This window comes from Photinus pyralis, unplaced genomic scaffold (genome assembly GCF_008802855.1).
Source record: "Photinus pyralis isolate 1611_PpyrPB1 unplaced genomic scaffold, Ppyr1.3 Ppyr1.4_LG3b, whole genome shotgun sequence".
Lineage (NCBI taxonomy): Eukaryota > Metazoa > Arthropoda > Insecta > Coleoptera > Lampyridae > Photinus > Photinus pyralis.
In genome coordinates this window covers 1,141,120-1,163,836 of record NW_022170510.1, presented here as the reverse complement: position 1 = coordinate 1,163,836, position 22,717 = coordinate 1,141,120, and the positions used below count along the sequence as shown (strand labels likewise).

Below are 22,717 nucleotides of genomic sequence, written 5' to 3'. Positions count from 1 at the left end.
GGGATTAAATGAAAATTGAATCGCTTGGGATCAAATGAACAACTTCTGTCCCCAAAAATGGAGATAGCGAAATAAATAAATAAATAAATAAATAAATAAACCGAAACGAAATTAGAGAATCATAGTATTATGGGCATATGTCAACGCAAAAAACGTTGACGTCAGAAATTTTGATTGTTTAGGTCAAATTCTTAATCAAGAAATGGAATGCACAAAAAAATTGATTTAAGATCATTCACTTTACCGGCCAATGAACAATGCGTCCAGTAATCGGAAGACATAGAGTGGAAGGACAAAAACCCTCGTCAACGAAACACTGGAATATTTACAGAAAAGTCGAGTGTCAATATAATGAACGAAGGGAAAATTTGAATTATTTAACGGAAAATTGGAAAACCTGCGATCTTGCAAAAGTGATTGGTCGTTTACCTTTAAGTTATATTTGTAAAAGTGGAAGATTCTCTACTTCTCATTCTAATATTCGTAGCGAGGCCGACCTAAGGGTTTTATGGGTCAGCCGCAACAAATCCAATAAAAATTACTAGACTGTCATTGTGAAAATCTATAACCGTGTGAGCTTATTCGAATATCGACTGCGGATGCAGCGTTTAATTAAATGCATCAGGAATTAATATATAGGTAGTTTATTACCTATTCACAGTACTACCGGCAATCTAGGAAACATATGAAATTTCGAGTCTGTTTAGGAAATATACCTACATAATGGCTGGCGCTGACCATTGTGATAAATTTGGGGCGCATTTTATTTTAAACCGTAAGGGAAGGGAGACTACTTCTGCCATCGGGAGGGGCTGTTTTTTCTTCCCTCAATTATACCCATTGTATAGAATACCTGATTCATACAGTTTGTCGGTAACATTTTCCTTGCGTTCGCATTTACATATTACATATTATATAGGTACGATTTTCTGTTATTGTGTTAATTTCGTATAGGCATTGAATATCCAGAGGAGTTGGATATTCAATGGAATAGGTAAGCGAAATGCATTTCTTGTAATATTATACTCTTATTGCACCAAAATGCGATTTGAAATAAAGCAGCATTCTATGCGAGCTTAAAACTACTGTCTAGGCATTGAATCGGTAGCGAGGTTCTTCCCTTTCAGAATCGGATTTAGGCATTCCAATAATAAGAATTGCAAATTGTTTGGCGATATTGGAATTTTATAATGCAAATATTTCAAAACTGTTAAAACAACAAATCCCGCAGAAATACGTATGCACGATCCAATTCGAGGGTATAGAAATATCGAATTGAAATCCGCTCGCAAATTGTGTTTGTAAAACATCCTCATGCTATATATAGTTAAAGTAAATGAAAATTAAATTTTTTTCTGTTGCAGGTGACATTGTCGATATCGATCCTTATCAGTCTACACGTCTTCTTCCTGCTAGTTGTAGAAATTATACCACCAACATCCTTAGTCGTTCCGTTACTTGGGAAATATTTAATATTTGCCATGATTTTAGTATCGATAAGGTAAGTGCAATCGTGATCCTCCGCATATCTCTGAATCGCTACTTCAACTTTTAATTGAAGAGCTTATAGGATTAGAGCGCAGTTCGCAGCGATTTATAAATATGGTTCATAATTTGGAAAATTTATTTTTACTAATTAAACGGAGTTATTTACTCTTTTAGTACGTAGGTAGCAATCAGTGACAGGGCTACAGTATACAACGATGGGTGCCGCTCACCCTGAAAAGTGTCTCAATCCACAGATTTTTGCAATATTAATATATAGCTGTGGCGGGTGTACCAGATAACTAAACTATTATTGATCCCAGAAGTTCGTAGACTTTCATTTGAAGCTTAATAAAAACTAACTGTGTCCCTTTTGTCGGTGAAGATTAGACCGACATAAAATGGAACACCCCATCTACTCATATCCAACTTCAATGTGTCTGTTTGTCTATTGAAACCCAATAAAATTATTGTTTTAAAATTTGTGATTTCCTTTTAACATGAGACGGGATAGTTTAGATTAAATTGTCTTGTAATACCGAACTCCCACTTATAAAAAACAATCTTTAAGCCGCTTGTGAGAAAGAGGCGAAGATGCACTTTCATATTGGTTTTTTTCGATTTTAATATAGCCCTTATGGACATTTCATGCCTTAACGAGAATACAAACATGAAATCATTTTTTTTATTACTAGCGTTTGATGACATTTGTAAAGTAGGCTTTCCCGACAGTTGTTAAAAGTGGTTAATTGTAGTCATTATCAACTAGTAGTCAATAATCAGAACTGTCACGCTGTCACAAGGTCACAACCCGAAATTTGGCACAACTAATTTCACGTCGCAAACAAAATAATATTGAACGTACATTGCGTCAGAAAAGATGACTCACAGTCTCGTTACCACCTCGTACTAATCTCGTTTTTCATCACAAACACAATCAATTATTATTAGTTCACCGGATAATTATATTCGATCACTAAACGATAGATTGAAAAAGGGCCCTGTAGGACGGGCGTGCACTATTCCACTTTTTGACCACATTTAATGTTAATAACAATTGAAATTACATCAGATACAGATATTATTACTGCAGGTATCGAAGCAAAATAAAATGTCCATCTGACTTTTTCTTTACTTTGAGAGAGTAAGAGAGAATCAAGTATTGGAATACAAAATATGAATGCATATATTTCTTCGTTGAAAGAGTCAAATTTTATGAGAAAAAAAACAGTTGCACGTAAAAAAGTCACGCAGAAGTTTTTCAAAAAAACTTTTAAAACAGAAAAATAGTATCGAAATACAACGTGGAAACGCAGCTTGTATAATGAGCACCTTTTCTGAAACATCTTCAATGGAAGAAATATTTTATAAATTGTTAACCCCTTTATTGTGAAATATGCAAATAAATTCCAAAATTTAAAAAAAATTCTTATAAAAGACACAAGCACTTAGTAAATTATTTCTGAAATTTTCAGAATCAAACCGTTAAAATGAAACTGAAATTTTGTAGATAGTCCAAATTCAAGGGGTTGTTAAAAATGACAATTAACCAAATCCCTAAAATATCGTTAGACCCTCTAAAAAAATTACCATTATAAATTTTACTTTTCTTTTAATTTATTGCGTAATGCACTGCCAATAAATTTATTGTACACTCAAAAGATATCTTAACAGTTTGATAGATTAGAGAATAAGGCTTAGAGAACTAACTTTGCAATTGTTTGCTTTTGACGAATCCAAGACATTTAGGTGTAGCAAAATTCTATTTGATCGATGGTTTCAGTTTATGTCCAGGAAAGTGCATTTGGTTACCTCTCCCCGTCGGGTCGGACGCTATTATCTATTCGATAAGAGATTGTCACCGATGTCTCAACGCGGTGTTTAGTTTACTAGCAGGTTTCTATAATTGAGATGACATACACTAAAAATACTCTATATAATTTAGGTTTGTTACATACAGCGCAAGATTTTCATTAAGCAAACTCCATTATATAACTTTTTGTGGCAGTTTCACTAATGGGGAATTAAATTTACGTTGTTTATTGAGACTGTTGACAATTTGTGTATTACACCAATCTAAATACGTCGCTTTGGGTTTATTTAAATTCATCACAAACGGCGACACAAAACTCCTTATCGCGCACAATTTAATTGGCAGATTTACGGTTTATTCAAAGAAAGTAGTCTTTGTTTATTTACGCGTGTAACTTTCTACTTACGGAACTTTAAACCTCCCGTTCGGTTTATTATGCGTCATGTAGGTAATGCTTTGAGCGTTAATGTTTTTTTCCAGCTAATGATTCGTCAATAACGTTCATTTTCAAATGTGGATTTTCTTTTTTACCACACGCACGTTAGTAAGGGAGGTATTACTGCATTGGGGTAAACAATGACCCACCACTTTTTTGACGGAAATACACGTTTTGAACCACCAGGAATCCGAATCAAACAATATCTCGATGATGTCGATCGGTCTGTCGGTCTTTCTGCCTGCACTCTCATTTCTGGTTAAACGGCTGAACCGATTTAAACCAAATTTGGTTCTTGGACATAAAAGGAAGATCTTTTGGGGATAATCGCGCATGCGCAAGTGTCTCACATTCTCATTTCCGGCTAACCGGCTAAACCGATTGGAACCAAATTTGTTATAAAAAGGCAGAATCGGGTACGCGCAGGTGTGAGGGTTTATTTGTGCGAGTCACAGCAAATTTTTTATTTAAACAGCAATCACTTCACCACCTTACTTTATTTGGAACACGCCGGATTAACTTCCACTACCAAAATCGCTTTTTATGGGGACAATTTGTCCGCCTTTGATAATTAATTCGTGGCCCGAAATTGGCGATTAACTTAAAAATGCCGATGCCCAAATTTTGTGTTGGTTGGTATCCCTATCCGGTATGAACAAAACAATTTTTCTTTTGTTGAAAGGAGCATATTCGGTAAATATTCCAAAGTCATGGAAGGAATCTATCATCCTTCCCACAAAAAAACCAGGTAAAGATCCTCGTAGTCCTAACTCCTATAGACCTATCGCACTAACATGCTCCATGTGAAAACTTCTTGAAAAGATGGTTAACAATAGACTCTTGTGGTATCTCGAAAAACGGAAAATTCTCTCTCCTGTCCAATCTGGATTCAGACCGCAACGTTGCACTATAGACAACTTACTAGTACTTCAATCCCATATTATAAATGCCTTCAATGAAAACCACGAAGTTATAGCTGCGATCTTTGATATAGAGAGTGCTTTTGACTCTCTTCCCTACCCGGTTGTACTGAGAACGTTAGAAGACCACCGTATCAAAGGAAATATATTCTCCTTCATTGAAAATTTCCTAAGAAACCGTCGTTTCACAGTGACAGCCAACGGAAAGAGGTTAATTACCCTCAGACAGGAAAATGGTGTACCACAAGGTTCGAAGGTTCGGTACTGAGCCCAACATTGTTCATCCTCTCCATTAACGATATTTGTAAAACGATCAAACCACCAACTTGCGCGGGTCTTTATGCAGACGACCTGCTCGTAATCTGTCATGGTAGCAACACCGTCACGACAGTGAACATAATTAAAAAAACAGTGGATGCTCTCTACGAATCGTCTAGCAGAATCGGCATCCGCTTCTCAGCGACAAACCAAAGTCATCAAGTTTTCCAGAAGAAGGAATAATCAGACCATCCCAAATATTACACTTCACAATATCAACATTCCCACGGTCGATCAACTCTCAATCCTAGGGATTGTTTTCGACAATAGACTTAGCTGGAAGAGTCACATCACAAAGGTTAAAGACAATTGCCTAAGAAGGCTTAACATCCTCAGAAGCCTATCACACCATCAATGGGGAGCCGAAGAAGACATTCTACTGAGAGTATATAGATCCCTCATCCGCTCCAGAATGGACTACGGCAGCATCCTCTACATGTCAGCTTCAAAAACGAACCTAAGGCCTCTCAATAGCGTACAAAACGCAGCTCTGCGTATCTGCTCAGGAACTTTCCGATCTAGTCCAGTGGATAGTTTATGCTGCGAAACCAACGAGCTCCCTCTTTGGCTAAGAAGACGGCAACTCCTCTTGTCACACTGCTCGAGAATGTCTGCAAACCCACTAAATCCAGTCTACACAGTTATACTCAAGAGAAACGTAAACGTCAACACCCCCAAAAGAACCTAACCAGTCAGTTACATCCTGCCATCTCTTCTTTTCAACATTGACCTTAAGCAGATGACACATATCACTAGCGCTGCAACCCCTCCATGGAAAATATGTTTATCAAAAACTAACATGAATCTAAATAATTACTCCAAACACGACACGCCCAACGAACTCATAAGACACAACTTCCTAGACCTTATGCATAAATCAAAATTCGATCAAGTGCTTTACACTCTCGTATATCTGTGCTTTCACTAAGGGTAGTATAGACTTTCGACACGCTTTTTTGGATGGCATCCGGCATTGGAATATTAGAAGTACGTCATTAAACCAACGGTATATGGTGTAGGTAGTAATAGTTATTTATGCATCAAGGGCATTAAGGCGATATTTATGCCGAGGGCCACAGAGCCCGAGGGATTGTAAGTCGCCCGAGGGTTAAATATTGAGTAATGCCTGGTGTGCATACAACATTTTATTTTTCATCATTCCAAAGAATGCATTTCCAATATACAAATGTCATGATTATTGTTTGCCCAATATTAAAGTGCTCCATACGAATCAAGTTGCATTTTTTATGACATAATATAACTCCGTCAATCAATTTGACAGGCCATTTGAGGGCATAATGAGATGACAATCCATTATGCCCTCTCATTATGCCCTTGGGCGTAATAGACTGCTTCATATGTCACATATGACAGATATAATTGACATATAATAGGCAAATGAAAAATAAAAATAGTTATTACACTTAGCTGTTGTGTAATCCAATAACCTCACGCAACAGCTAATAACAGTAATCTGTTTTTACGAGTTAGGGATGTAATCAGTCATAGCAGTCAATAGCTTGAAAATTATACAAATAAGTTAACGAAATGGATATGAAAATGATATAAGATGTTGTAAAAAGAAACGTGTCATTTCTTGTCTACAAAATGACGTTATCCTTAGAAAAGGATAAATGTAAAAGTTACACTATTTTTACGGCTCTCCAGAGAATCTTTATTGCTGACTGCTGTGCACCTATAAGAATGTATTTTGTTGCAACTACTTCTTTGGTTATACCAACTACCGTATTGTAGGAGCACGTAGGTACGCTATACGTTTTATAGCAAAGATAAAAAAAGGTCTTCGGTGACAGATAGACATAGTGTTAACCACACTCGTGATTGATCTGGAAAAGATATAAGGGATGATGGATTCGAGTGGCTAATATTTCTATGCTACAAATTACTTTGCGTTGTACGATATTTATTTAGCAAGTTGAATATATATAAGTACTACGGCGGTTGGAAACTAAAAACCCTAAACTGAACCACAGATCTACACATACACAGATTGCTAACCTTATACATTTTTGGGAAACAAATTTAGGTATACTTAAAAGCGCCCTCTATTGCGGGGCAGTATAATCATGTACCGTTTAAAACTGTAATATGACGCTTATGGATTTACGCATTAGATGTCGCTGCAAAAAATTTAAAGCGGTAAAGTGTGCATATAATCCAGTTTAATTGTATTTTTACCAGGAAGGTTGTGGGGTAGTTTTGATTTCTTTGATTCTATATGTTTTTTGGGGTGCTGAATCCGAATCTGAGGTTTGCTAACACAATTTCATGACGCAACATTGAAAACAATACAAAAAAAGTTGAATAAGATATTTTTTTAGCAGTTTTGTGCTTACAACTCGAAAACTATCAACTTTTCGAAAATAACCTCCCTATCTTATATCTTATCGGCGTGGTAAAGAGGGTAACGTTAATGATGGCAGAGATATACATAGTTTGTAAGTATGCCTTTGCGGTTAGCAATCTGTCAAGACCTTTAAAGCCGCAAATAGTGTCCGCCAACTTCAAAAAACCTTCACAATTCTTTAAGAACCTGCCCTATGTTCGTGTGTATCTGTGACCACAGGGACCCGCTTTTAATAACTTCCTTACGACGAATGAGTAGCTCCAGTGTTAAATTAAACAATTATGGCTCAACGTACCTCCTATCATATCATACCACTGTAATAATACGAATATTAAGGAATTCGAATTGTGCAAACTTTGCGCTTTAATTTTGTTTCAGCGACATCTAACGCATAAATCCATAAGCGTCATATTACAGTTTTAAACGATACATGTTTATACTGCTCCGCAATAGAGGGCGCTTTTAAGTATACCTAAATTTGTTTCCCAAAAAATGCATAAGGTTAGCAATCTGTGTATGTGTAGATCTGTGACTGAACTAAATCATAACAAGAGTGCCACTGGATTCGGTCATGGAACCTTTTTAAGCAAATTGTGCGCTGTTTTACCCGTCCATCTGCCTTTTTCATACCTATTTCGCGAACGATAAATTTGGGCAATGTAAGCCCTTTGTTAAAAGTTGTCTACAAGTCTCAGTGCCGCTGCGATCAATGCTATGATTAACAACCACCTTTACACTAAATGCACTTATAACTCCTCATATATGTCAAAAACTTCATCATCCCCCTATTCTGTTTCTAAATTCTCCGAATTGCGCTACAGAAAATCGTATGCGTTTCTTCGTATCTTGTTTTTAACGCGTGATTTAAACCATCATACATCTTCTTCACCCATGCACCTTCTTTAAGTTTCCTTGATACGGATACAGGAAATCCCAAAAGGAAAAATGCCCACGGAAGCATAAAGTGCTATACTCAAAGGATGGGTTGTCTTATGTTGGTTAGGCCAAAACCACTGTTCCAATATTTATTTACCGCAAAGAAGAGGAAAAATAGCATGTTTTAACAAATGAATTAGTGAATGAGGATTTACCCTTCATCACAGTGGTATTAGAAATATTCTTCGAATATTAGATAGAATAATAGACAGTAGGTATAATACTTTCACATGGACAGAACGAGCGAATGCGAAAAAGAGTGAGCGATGCACTGTTAGTGTAAATATCTAAAAACTATCAATTTTTAAATCTCGAATGCAAACCTCGTGCACATTTGGGTTCTCAGGGTGACATTACGTGTGTTGGTGTTCTGTATGCAGTTTTAATACCCCTTCCCAAATTCAACTTGTCATCACTACGACAGCGTAAAGTTGTGATAAGTCAGTTCGTTGCCGAAAAAAAAGGCTAAAATATACAACTTCTTCTCGATGATAAATAAAATTTCAATCCAATCAAAGGAAAACATTGCAATTCCCAATAACTGAAAAAAATTATCAAAATTGTTTGCCTGGATCTGATTGTCATCAATGAATAAAATACAATAATCACAGAACGATTTTAGTACCGAGGGTCGATTTCTTCAGGAATATCCAAGTTACTTTCCTTAAAATCGATATGCAAATTCTAAAAATAAGCGACCGCTAATCTATACAATGCGAAAATTCAAACAACTTACAGTAATTGACGTGGATGAGGTTCCTTTGGGATTAGAATCTCTCTGATTCTTTCCGGAAAAATGCCGCTCCATTTAAAAATATGGAAATAGACCGCTGCTACGGTACAGTTGTTTTATGTACCATCGTGATAACGTTAATTTCAAATGCCAAGAAAAATATCCATACGAATTGTAAAATCCAACAAACCAGCTCCAAATTCGCGAAAGTAATACGCGATATTATGATTATACATTGGAATAAAACGCTAGGTTGATATTAAAATTTTGCCCAATTAATTATGCTTAATTCACCAATTAAGACCGCTTTTACACGGGGATACAGTCTCCCGAAGACTGGTGTCTCGGATACACCCGTAACATTGCGTCTAAAGCTTGAAGTACCTGGTCCGGACGGAATCGGACCGGACCGGACGGCAAAAATTCCTATGGAATGATCATAATTTTATTGTTTTACACGTAATTTAATTTAATTTAAATTAATTTAATTTAATTTAATCGTAAATTCTGACAACGGACTATATTTCGGGTACAGTATTTCGCATAAACAACCCTAACAAATTCCTCTTGCAAGGTAGAAAAAATTTGAAGGAACGATTTATTATATTAATATTGTATAAGTATCCTGGTCCTTATCTTTAGATCTATTTAGTCTCAACATGCTTTCATTCGATTGCTAAAAACGTTTTTTATTGTTGCAGCATATGCGTTACTGTTGTTGTCCTTAATGTACATTTCCGATCTCCGCAAACTCACAGAATGGCTCCTTGGGTGAAAAGGGTTTTCATACACATATTACCTAGGTTATTGGTGATGAAAAGACCCCAATATGTATTTGAAAACCATAGGTAAGTCCGATCGATATTATACATCTATGAAATGTATTTGCATTGAAACTGAATGCTTCAATGGTTTATTATGCCTGCTACAAAATTTATGAATGAAAACTGGTACCTTCATGTTGCCATATTCGTGTTTAAGACTATGCAGCGGTAATTAGATAATTACTTAAGCTGCAGCTTTTTACATGATTGAAGTTTAACTGCAGCAAAAGTATAATTAGATTGAACTTTTAACCAAGTTTAGACGCAGTAAAGTTTTGTACTTTGCGAGAACTACACCATAAAATTTTGAACATTTCTGACGTTAAACGAACCATTTCTTTGATAAATTAATCGCTTCAATGACAGCATGCAACTAATTTATCTTATTCATGTTTAGTTACGTGTCGAGACGCTTGCTAATACGAGGAAGAGAATTACAGCCATACTTTTACCCCTACCAAACTACCGTCGACACTGATGAGTGTACTTCAAAACGTTATTTCAACCGAAGCCCGTCAAAGGAAGAGCTATCACCGAGGTAATATTTATGTTAATTTGTTCTATTTCGAACTTTCTAATTATCGCATCCCACCTCTCTTTATTTTTTAACTTTAGCTGTTCGTTAATATCGTTAACAATTCTATAAATGAAGTGTAATTATTTATAAACGCATTATGCCTAATTTCCATTATCGCCACGAACGCGAAGCTCAAAGAAAAGCTTGTTTTGTGCAAAGAGTCCTTTAAAAGAAATAATTAGTTCCAAAATTTAAGAACCAAAATATGCATATTATGCGTATTAGGTATATCACTCAAGAGTTATTTCTCCACGAAATTTGTTCAAACAGGTGTAATAAGTACGAGGTAGTTGGTCATTTATTATTCTGGCCGTTGCTTTTAAAAGCACGCTACAGGCATAGACGAGTGATCAATGAGCTTGGGTACGCCAGACTCACCACACACCAACCAAAAAAACAAACAACAAAATGGCATATTTTCAGTTTCAACCTACAATTAAAAAAGATATCTTTTTCAGTTTACCGGATGGAGGCCCATTCAGCGGTCGCTGTCAAATACATGGGTCGGTTAGGATGCCGCATTCTGAATCAGAGGACCTAACTGTTACAGCAGAAGAAACCGACGCAGCTATCAAAAGTCCGATATTGAGAAACGTCGCATTTTCGCACTCACGCTGTCCACCAGAAATTCATAAATCGTGTTTTTGTGTGAGGTTTATCGCCGAACATACCAAGATGTTGGAGGACTCGACAAAGGTTGGTAGTAGATCGAAACAGCTGAATTGAGTTTACAAGCCGTGTTCCTTTCAGGTCAAAGAGGATTGGAAGTATGTCGCGATGGTGTTAGATCGTCTTTTCTTGTGGATATTTACTTTGGCTGTGCTGGTGGGAACGGCGGGAATAATCCTGCAGGCGCCAACGCTTTACGACGATCGCGTACCTATCGACAAGAACGGATCGGACTCGTCGCTCGTTCGTTACCCTCCACAGTAACTCGTTATGCCTTAACGTAGATCTATTTTCATATCATAACCAGATCAACAATAATGAAATTGTATATTAACGTTGATATCGTTAAATCAGATGTAAGAGTGGGCATAGATGACTAATTTAAACTGAAAGAATTTGATTGAGTGAAAGTTTTTTTTACAGGGTATAATACATTGCTCAGGATAGTTAGAAATGCTATGTAATATTAAGGTTCTTAACTTATCATCAGTATAGCCATATTGTTTTACAATTGACTAAAGCAACGTCTAGCCACACCTTCAGATATAATTAGCGTCATAGCGTGTGTAAATGCAATACATATTTGTAATACATTTTCGGTCACTTTCATCTTAGGCTCAATGGAATATCATCTAGAAGTAAATCGAAAAAAGCTAGATAGATCTTGTTATCTGCTTTTTACAATATACTTCCAGATTGTGCCTTAAAAATGTAGCTTGGTAATTTTTGTAATGATAAAAAATACTTTAGTGAAATGATGCTTGAGAATGTGTCTGTGGGGTGACGTACAGTACACATTAAACTACCCGACTATTATCAATGAGCGTCGTTTGTTGTATGCTTACCTGCATGCTCCGTAATTATTTAATTTAATCAATTATTTTTTCACCCATGATCATACTTTACACTGCTTTGGCTCTTTGCAAATGGCGCGTTTAAGATTGCGGTGTGTAATTCATCAGTGTGGTAATTCAATTGCCTTAGTAAATTTTCAAAACCTGTGTCCACAGTTTCGGAACATTGTCCGAATTAAAAACGCTTTGAATGCCAAATTTAAAAGTGGACATAAAGTAAAAAAGTTCCCTTTATTTAAATAAGATTTTTTTTGTTTTGTTTTTGTAGTTTTTATACTAGTAAAATTAAGTTGAAAGCAATACGTTTGTCGTTCACTTATACGTGGTAAAACACTTAGTGATTTTTAGGAAATGAAAATATAGAGAACGTATTTAAATGATATTAAATAGCACAATTAAATAAATGTTTCTAAATAAAAAAAAACGAATAGATAAAATTAAATAGAGAAATGAATAAAAACGTAGTATATAGGCAATTAAAATTAATATTAGATAGACATTTATAGACTGCCCAACTGGACACAAAGGGAACATACTGTTTACAGACTTACTGTTTTGTAGGTAATGTTTAAACTCAAATTGTAAATTAAGATAGTTTAAAAGTTGTTATACGTTGTTGCTTATTTTATAATCTTGCTTCGTAATAAAGAATGATAACATAAACGTTCTACTAAAATTTATAGTGGTAACAGCATGATGGAAAACTGTGGAAAACCAGTGTGCAAGAAGAATTTAAAACATTCTTTCTACTTTGATGATTTCAATAACTAACACTGGAACCACCGACATAGAACAACAAGTGAACGTTCTTTGAACGACCAGATGAAGTACATTAAATGTCCTATGGAGGTTTGTAGAATGTTACATTGGCACAGTAATGGAATTTACAAAGAAAGAGCCATTCTCAACTATACGTTTTTAACCCTACGATCCATGGCTACTTAAATCTAAGCTAATGGATAGTAACTCATACTAAATAAAACGTAGTATTTCACTGTTTTAGCATTATGTATATGTTATGTTTACGGTTATGCTTTCAAGTAGGAGTTTTGTACTTGGTTGCTCGCAATGAGCTCATACGCCCGATCTTAACTGGACACATTCCTAATCTAATTTTTTTAGTGGTGTAATGCTTAGATTCAGAAAAGGCAGGGTTTGAAACTTCTGGAATTTTTGCTGTCTTTCACAATAGTTTGTTGTAATTTTGGATTTCTAACCCTGACTGGCAGTATGAGTTGGTAGACTAAATCTTTCACTTTAAAAAATTGATCATCCGCATACAGGGTGACCCATTGTTATTATGCCGATCTCGACCAATACGTCAACATGACGTTGATTACACAACAATCTACAAGGCGCTCCATTTAAACAATCGCCACTTCAATGGATATCTTGATAACAAGATCTGAAATTCTACCATACATTACTTCCGTAAATTAATCAAACTTCAAATTCATGAAAAAAAGATGCTACTTGACTCGTGTGAAGCACTTTAACGTTGGACAAACAGTAATCATTACATTCGTATATTGGAAATACATTATTTGGAATTCTGAAAAATAAAAATAATGTTGTATGCACGTGCACCTCAGGCATTACTCGATATTTAACGCTCGGGGAACTTACAATTCCTCGGGCCGGAGGCCTTCGGGCTCTGTCGCCCTCGGAATAAACATCGCCTTAATGGCCTTGATACATATATAACTATTTTCCCTTATTTTTGAATTACATCGCGGATATAATAAAAAATACTGTTACAAACACGTGTATATCTGATCTTTAAAGCACTTGCAACGTTTAAAACTCGTTGCGGGTGCTTTAAAGACTTGATTATACACTTGTCACTATTTTATTATACCTGCCACAGAATCGCTGATTAAAACACGCCTACGCTGAAAAAGGTGACTAAAGCACGCCGAGCTTGAAAGGTTAAGTAACGTTGCTTCAAATACCACATATGAAACTATAATCTGGGACAGAACTAAAAAATCCTTTCTGATCGCATTGTGAAAATGCAAAAGATGTCTTTTCGGCTCTCATCCTCTGTTGGAAGCTTTCACAAACGACCGTGGTTTAGAGTAGGTAGGTATGCTGCCAAATCTGTTTTTAATCTCAGCATTATTTGAAGTTGTGGGTGAATGCGCTTAGGACTGTTTGAAAGATGTTTCCTATTCATCCACGTCAACAACTTTCCATATTCCATATAATATGCATTTGGATTTTACAGGTACCAACTTTTTCTGCTTTTGCAACAAGCCCTTGAATGGACGGTGTATTATGTTCGTCAACCGAAGTCATTTCATTCACAAAAAACGGAGATTTTTTTATAAGTAAACAAGTGACATGGCAATCATGGAATTACGAATAATCAACCCATTTAAATAAGAATGTTTTCGAGCATAACGTCAATGTGATTTCATTTTATTTGTATATTTTTTAATTATATTATAGATATAATAGAAAATACCATATGAAACGCGCGTATAATTGGTCCATCAAGCACTTGCAATGTTTCGCGTGCTTTAAAATCTTGATTATACACTTGTTTCATAATGTACTATAGAAGCACCTCCTGAACATGAAAAACCTGTTTTTTTAAAGATATGGAATGATCTTTATTATGGAACAATTTTGAATAGTATTTTGATACGATAGTGATACCTTTTTGTTTCAAATTGAGTTGCTGTCCAGCGCAATTCTGCAGAAAATAAACGCTATTGTGCACCCACTATGTAGTGTTACTAACACTTATCCTCTAGTTTTTCTATTCAGATTTTTCGTTATGTTCCCGATTAAGAGTCAAGTATGGATATGTGGGTCGGACATCAGAAATAAAAAAGCTAGTTTGACGATAAGTAACAATAATTGTCTAATTAATTTCAATCAAGTGGTGTGGTGGCCCGACATTCTTTTGTGTAGTTCGTTGGGAGAACTGATTGTGTGAGATTTTCAAACTCGGAATATTTACAGGAGCAGTTTTTGAACAATAGTTCATGTGGTGGTACCAAGGTGTTCTTAAAATACACCATCTATAATCAAGTTCAATTAAGATCAACAACGTTTCGGAATTGTACGTACCTTTACAATGTAATCTTCGTTTTGCGATCGCTTGCGAAGTTCAAACGCCACAGCCGAACTACACTCAGGAATATGCGGTTCAAATTCGGTCAACATTGTTAAAATACTGTACAAGTTAAATTCGTGACAGGCATACAAAAACATCTTTCTTTGCCTTTCCGCTCCGTCGACAAATGCCTTCATCTTGCTTACGACATTCTTTAGCAACCTCCCTAAAGCAGTAGTAACGTTGAAACATCAAGCCACGTGTTAATTAGTTATTTTACCTCCGTTTAACCTCCTTAACTGATCATTGCCACTTTCGTAATGGAGCCTGGCAATTGCCAAATCGGTGATACGGCTCATAACAGAATCCACCCATAGTGGGTGAGCCAAGCCCAAATCTTTTTCCCTCGAAAGTGCTCCGTGTAGGAAGAAAACATCCATCAGTGACTTCATGCGACGCCCCGTCTTCTCAGTAAGGTACTGTAGCAAATCTTTATTAGTTTCAAGTATACTGCTACTTTCATTTTGCGAAAGCAAGTGATTGAGCTCCTCGTCGTATGCTGGGCAAAAATATCTAGGTTGTTGCAATTCCTACAGAACATAAACGTTGAAAACACATAAAAACCAGTAGGTATTTGTTACATAAGTTGTTGATGTAATGTTGTAGCTGGGAAGTGCGCTAAATTCGCATTTAGAGAACAACCCATGCAGCAATAGTTGTGCACTTTTCATGGTTCTATCCGTTCCAGAATCTTTGGAAATTATTTCGTCCGGATTGTAGGAGCTTCCTATAAAAGTGCCATAATGTGCACGTAGTATATTTCCAAGAATGCATGACTCCTTCTCGCCAATCTACAATACTAGTAATAGAAATGTCATAAGTAGTTCTTGGTATGAAGCTAAGTTTACTCTGGTCAGTTTTTCCCAGTGATCCAGGTTAAACAATGTCAAATGAGGATCCTTGGGATATAATTCTCTCTCGGATGGGTATCTTTTACCATGTCTAAAAAACTGAAACATCTATGTATTAGGCTATATGTACAAGAAAACGTCGACATCGAATTTCTATGGTTTCGAGTTAAAAATCTATTTCACAGGGAAATGCAGTACAAAATGAGCATTTAAGCGTAGTAGTGGTGACTGCAGCCTCCCACGCTCCCACTAAAAACGGCAATCTCAGAAGCCAAGCATGGGTAGTGAACTACACGGGCCGGTCATTGACGTTTGGAAACCTAACTTTATTGCGTATACCTTGGCGTATACGAACGGAATCCCGCGAGATTTAAAGGTAGGACCATCTTAACTCGTGGGTGGAGTGGAAGAAATAATAAATTTCTTAGCTTCCCCTATACGCCACGTGATACAGATATCTGTTTAGTAGGCTCACATGGATAAAAAGTAAACAAAACCATTTCAAAAATTGGAAGTGATGCGTTCGTTGATTTCGAAAATCTTGAAACTGGAACATTCCAGTCCAGTAGATCCAGCTTGTGACGGCGACTCCTGGTGCGCATAGTTGAGTTCGTTTAAACGGTTGCCATGGCGACTTTCTTAATGTGCATATTTGACCTCGAAAGCCACGAATATGACAAGATAGGTATTTCTAAATTCAGTCATCTTTTAATTTTTAGCATAAAGAAGCAACATTCGGCTGGGTAGTAAGCAATTTTGAATTGAACAAGTTCCTTTTGGACTAAAAACTTATTATCTACACCGCAATTAAATATGGAGTAAGGAAAAACCAGTTGCTAACGTTGAACGTTACTCTTCTGTACATGCCGCTACAACTTGATCGAATGCGGCAATGTACCAAAATCAAATAATAACAGCCGTAATAATTATTAGGTCACGGCATAAGGTCGCCGTTAAAGTAAATAACATCACTGTTGACAAGAATGACAAAAATAATAATAATTACGCGCCGTTTATGGCCTACAGTTAGTTTCGCATTATTTTTATAGCGAACTTTATTCAAACAAATGAATACACTTACTATGTGAACTTGCTGCAATGTGTCTTCATCGTCGGCTATACACGTTTTAGTCACCAGTGGGATAAACACAATCAATACCAATAACTGACTCATGTCCATTGCATGATAATTCTAAGATGTTTAAGTTATTTGTTGCCGACGAGAACTTGTTTAGTTACTTTATTGAGAAACCGGTGTTACGCAAAGGCAAAAGGAGAAATCTAATCAGGAAACATTATTCATTTAGCATGTAATTGCTTCATATTTAACTTTTCGGTACTCACAATTAGAGCCTCAAGTTCAAGGCAATGAGTCATTGTTGCACATTCATTTTACCACAGATCTGTGCCTTTACTCTTTAGTTACGATTACTTTATTTTGTAGGAAAAACCTCAGTTACGATTAAGTGTTAAAAATATTCTATGTAGATTGATCTTACCTGACAATTTATTATAGAACCGCTCAATGCAAGGAGGCTAGAGTAGTTTTTTATGATACGTTCTTTCTTTTATCATAGTCCATGGCTACTTAGACTAAAAACTCGTGAAAACAGAATCTTTATAATTAATATTTTCGCGTACAAGAAGAGGTAGAATAATCGTTTCACATGATTTAGATGCAGAATTTATATCTCTATAACTTTTATTTGAAGTATTTTTGCGTAAAATAATTAGGAAACATTTGCGCAAAGAAAAAGTAATTTCCCATGTTAAACGCCTATGTTCCACTTTTCGATTTACACCCTGTACAAAAAGCGGTTATCGCAATAGCCACCTACAGTGACTTTATAGGGACAGTGGCGACAACTTATCATAAATCGGCCATATTGGAGCAAACTAATAATAACAATCATAACTAATAGATGGCGCCAACCATTTATCCGATTTACAGCGACTGTAGTAAGTACTGGTTACACCTCTGAGGTTTACACTAACTGATTGTGACGAAACTCTGGGGAATGGTTAGACGCTATAGTTGGACGTACAGTGACTGTGTTAGGGACATGACAACAGTTCTCAGAGATTTAGAAATAGGTAAAGACGAAATTCACAGGTAGAAAAATGTGTTTATTTACAATGGCCAGCAACTGATTTGCTGGCGTATATTGCACTTGAGGCCTTGCGTTTCATTGATCTTATTTTTAACCTGAATGTTACAAATCTATTAATAAATTTATATTTTAACCGGTGACATTCGGGGATTGAAACATCTTTGGAGTTCATTTTCTCCAAGTAAAACTCCTTTAAATTAATATTTTGAGTTGAAACTATGGGAAAAAACTTTTTAAATATCCATTCTAATTGCAAAACAAAATGAAAAAATTCTTCTGTACAGAAGAAAAGTGTATTTTCTTTGAATCTTTTAAGATTAGTAAACTTAGAAAACACATTTTTTATCGGTTTTTTGGAACCCACAGCCGCCAAACATCGTGGACATGTTTTTGAAGTTTTCATTATACTGTGGACTAAATATCCACAAACGTTGTACAAAGAATTTAGTTCACTAAAATTTAAATTATATCCATCGTAATTTACTTGTTCTGGAATCTTTACTTCATCATATTTTCGGATAAGATGAGGTAAGGTGTCTAAAAAACCTGACAAAAATTCTCTATCATCTTCATCGTAGCTGCCTCTGATGGGGTTTTTTAAATACTGCGCGACACAAATCAACTTTAAATGGTTTTTGACTTGTAAAGCATTTGGTACTACTTGTTTGCTTCTTAAAACACAAAACAGATTTTCCAAGCAGTCCTGAGTAAACCTACTAGTCAGAATAAACTTATATTGTTTGTTTTCTAGAAGATGTTCTTGGAGTTCTAACAGTGACTGCGTTGTAATTAACACACCTGTCTGCGAAGGTTTCCAAACTTTCTTCACTCCAACTTCTAAAGATTTAAAAATGTGCATAAAATCCTTTAAAAAGGTTATGGAATCCGTATATGCACATTTATTATACTTGCTTAATGCACTCGATGGATGTCGGGATGTCATTAAATAAAACCATTGTTCGACTTGATCCAAAAACCAAGCAGTTGTCAAGTACTCGGGTTTTTTCATTTCTTCTGCAAGAAACTTGAGGGCACTGCTAACATTGTGGCTAATTATGTTGGTAGAAGTAGATACCTTCATCTTATTAAAATGTGATGGCAGCAAATCAGCTTCTGACAATCTTGGTGCCAATTTAAATTCGTGTTCTTCTTGGTATGCCGCAATTTCCGAAATATGATTTGCTCTTATTTCATTGGTGGGCAATTTATATTTTTCTTTTAGCGTGTCGGGTATTCTTATTATTTTATTTGACAAAAGCATAGATTTAATATTCTTAAAAAGATGTGGTGCATCAGCAAACATATATACATACTCATTGTTATTTATTGGGTGGGGAATTTTGCATTTAGTTTCAGAATGCCTTCCTGCCATAACACCCAATGCTTTCCACAATGCTTGATTAGAAGCACCCATATCTGATGTTACGCTTAGAATGTTCAGTTTTAATTCTTCCGCTCTTTTAAGGATTTCCATTATAATGTCTTTAAAAACTGTACCATTCACCGAATTGCTAGTATAATAGTAAGCAACGACCTGTTTCCAACGCACAGTAATTCCACCCAACATAAAAACTAGCACATGAGTTGCTATTCCAGTATGCTCTGGTAAAGTCACATCACCAAAATATTTGGAAAGAGATGAATCGTACGTGTTGCCTGGAGTGATGGCCATTTCGTCTAACACTAAAACACAATCTTTTTCAAATTCACAAAATGATTCAACTTTTGTTTGTAAAAACTCGAAAACTTCAATTAAAATCCCACTATCAAATGTTAGATTCTGTAGTCTTCTTTGCAGGGTTCGTTTTGAAGGAAGAGGATGGCCTTGTTTTAGCAGCTCCTCATAGCCATTACCTCCACAACTGAATTTGAGTTTGAGCGATTTAGTAATAAATTGTAGAATTTGACCACTTCAAGCCCTTACTTGATCGGTTGCTTTTTCGTTTCTTCAAAACCTCTACTTGATCCTCATTAAAAATATTTCTTAATATAGGATATTCATCTGGAATATTGCTTGCCTTATCTTTTAAGGTTTTGTTTTCCTTCTTAATGTTACATAACATTTGTTTGTACCGTCTGGCCTTTTGTCTTTCTCTTATATACATTTTTTCATATCGCAAAAATTTAGATTTGCAGTCTTTATGAACATCAATGAATGAAGTCGAAGCTGTTAAGGTTGACGGTGACGATTCTCGAATATTTTCATCTAACGTGACAGAAAGGATGTCTGATGATGCCGCTGATGTTGAAGGTTCTGGATCACTGATACCATAATCCGTGGTTTGATCTAAGACATAAAAAATGTATTTTACATCTGCTAGTAGGTATACTACTATACACATTTTGCAATTTTAGAATAGCAATTTATATAACCAGTTTTGATGTTTGTTTACGGAAATTGTCAATGAAAAAGGTATAGGTACAGTAATTATTTTTAAGCAATTGAGTATAAACTTACTTAATTCTTGGACTGACGTATTTTCTGGTGTAGGTGCTTTTCTTGTTAATGTTGATTTGGAGAAAGCAAACATTGTCGGAACAGCATTACATTTTAGTACACGCTTTCCATCTACGCGGGTCTTTTCCCACATCTCGGGACCAAAGTGGACCTACAGAAATAACTAGTTATTTAATAATATATGTACTCCATGTTAATTAAGAAGTGTAAAAGTTATCTCGTAGGACATGATTAAATAAACTTAGAATAAACTTACTTCGCATAAGCGCATTGCATCAGTTGGTTGCCAGTTGCCTTTTTTCATTTTGATTATCCATTCCATCCATTCCTGCTTTCTTTTTGGGTCCCTCGGAAATCGTTTCATCAAGAAACCTTTCTTTGCGGAATTGCTGCATCCTTCAGCGGCACACCCACCCATTATATCTAAAAACTAGACACATGTCCTTCGTCAAACAAACAAAATTGTATTACCCAATTAAGAAAATACTTACATTTCTATTAACTTTTAACACACTAAACTACGTCTTTACGTAGAACCGATTATTTGCAATACAAATTTTAGTTTAAACAGCACCTTTAATGACAAATTTCGTAAAACAAAAAACACGTGTAAAATATTAGCGATTTACAAATTGTGAGGCGCCCTCTCCCGACAGTTATTTGAGTTAGTATTGTGCTGTCAGCGTATTATCTGAACGTCAAAAACAGTTTCAAACGGTAATGTAAATCGCGAATAGCCATGATTTTGCTCCAATATGGCGATCGGAACCAACTTCCAATCAAAAACGAGTACCGGGTTGTCGCCACTGTGCCTATAAAGTCACTGTATAGCCACCTAGCTCGAGCTGGGAAACTATAAAAAGGGATCACGCGATTTAAAAGACAAAACAAAACGTTGACTTAAAATCTATCAGGCGATGATTGCGAACCTGGGACTGAATACAATTTTGAGGAGAGTTTTCTTGGGGTGATTGCCACCAGGACACAGTTTCACATTTTGCGTAGAGGCTTAACTTATGGCAATTGGATAGTTGGAGAACGGGATGAACTACCACCGTGAAGCAGTCTCAAAACCCGTAACGAAACAAGACCTAACTTATGGTAGTTCGGAAAAAGGACTCTAATGGACACAGGTTACTTGTCGAAAAATCTTCTTTTATTACTGTAATTACCCATTTTATACAATTAGTTTTTAATTAAATTTACAGCGCTTTACAAAAATTAATTATGTTGACATAGAAGCTTATGGGAATAAAATTAATTGTTTATGTTCTGTCACAAAAATAACTTGCTTAGTTGAACGATTACCACTGATGTATGCAGTTCCATAAAAAGGATAAAAGGAGTTTGCTTATAACCAGCAATGCAAACTGTTACAACTGCTTCATGACCTATACACGCAAATAAATTACGAAACATTGATCTAAACACTGTCTCTAGCTTTTATGACACACAACCGTTTATTAAATGTTGATTAAAAGCAATCATGTAATTGTAACATTTATTTCCAAATTATTTGAAATTACATAGCAAACATTACTTTGTAACTGAAACGTGATTTAGTTTCTTCTACAAATTGTATTGCAACAGTTGCGAGTTACAAAAAATGTCTCCTCCGTTAAGGTGACACAGATCCACTCTCTTCTTTATTGTTTCGAAAACTGCATGAAGTTGGTGTTGTGTTATGTTATGAAAAGAAGAAATCTCCTTGCAATTCATCGCCGTAAAGTCGATCAATAAACACTTGTAACATTGCACGGTAACTTTGGGCATTGTCAAGGAATATCGGCTCCAAAATTCGCCTTCTCGACATTGCTAACCACACGCCTACCTTCAGAGGATGAAGCGGAGATTCCTGACAAACATACGGTTTTTCAGCACTCCAAGTTCGGTTGTTTTGGGAAGTAACTACTGAACTAAAATTATACTGGGATGCGCTATCCGAGAGAGAGGGCCACATCTCTGTCCTACTTCCGCGCATGCATAGAGCAGCCTATTTGACATATTTTGAATTTATATTAATGATCAGTTTCCCAATGAGTGACTGTGACAGAAATCCCCCTTGCACAATCTCTCTCTCTCTCTCGCTACGTTTCTATGGCAGAGATCGGCAGTGCGGGTTCCAGTTTAATTATAGTTCAGTGGATGTAACGTATCCACTAAGGTGAAACCAAGCCTCATACGAGAAATAACTTTTGTCTAATGAATTGTCGTCTCGTAGAGTTTCATTAAAATAATTT

General features: G+C 35.9%; 2 protein-coding genes across 2 annotated transcripts; one reads left to right on the top strand and one right to left on the bottom strand.

Moving 5' to 3' along the window:
- The first annotated feature begins 257 nt into the window (after positions 1-257).
- LOC116166991 (acetylcholine receptor subunit alpha-like) lies at positions 258-12,580 on the top strand. The gene is made up of 6 exons (XM_031482223.1): positions 258-413; positions 1,365-1,501; positions 9,711-9,857; positions 10,231-10,371; positions 10,869-11,106; positions 11,161-12,580. The coding sequence occupies exons 1-6, from the start codon at positions 258-260 to the stop codon at positions 11,341-11,343; spliced, it is 1,002 nt and encodes a 333-aa protein (XP_031338083.1). The 3' UTR covers positions 11,344-12,580.
- A 2,197-nt stretch (positions 12,581-14,777) lies between these two features.
- LOC116167337 (venom acid phosphatase Acph-1-like) lies at positions 14,778-17,449 on the bottom strand. The gene is made up of 7 exons (XM_031482677.1): positions 17,148-17,449; positions 16,990-17,100; positions 15,906-16,007; positions 15,639-15,848; positions 15,278-15,587; positions 15,012-15,223; positions 14,778-14,962 (listed from the first exon to the last, which is right to left on the bottom strand). The coding sequence occupies exons 2-7, from the start codon at positions 17,086-17,088 to the stop codon at positions 14,813-14,815; spliced, it is 1,083 nt and encodes a 360-aa protein (XP_031338537.1). The 5' UTR covers positions 17,089-17,100; positions 17,148-17,449; the 3' UTR covers positions 14,778-14,812.
- Positions 17,450-22,717: the final 5,268 nt, after the last annotated feature.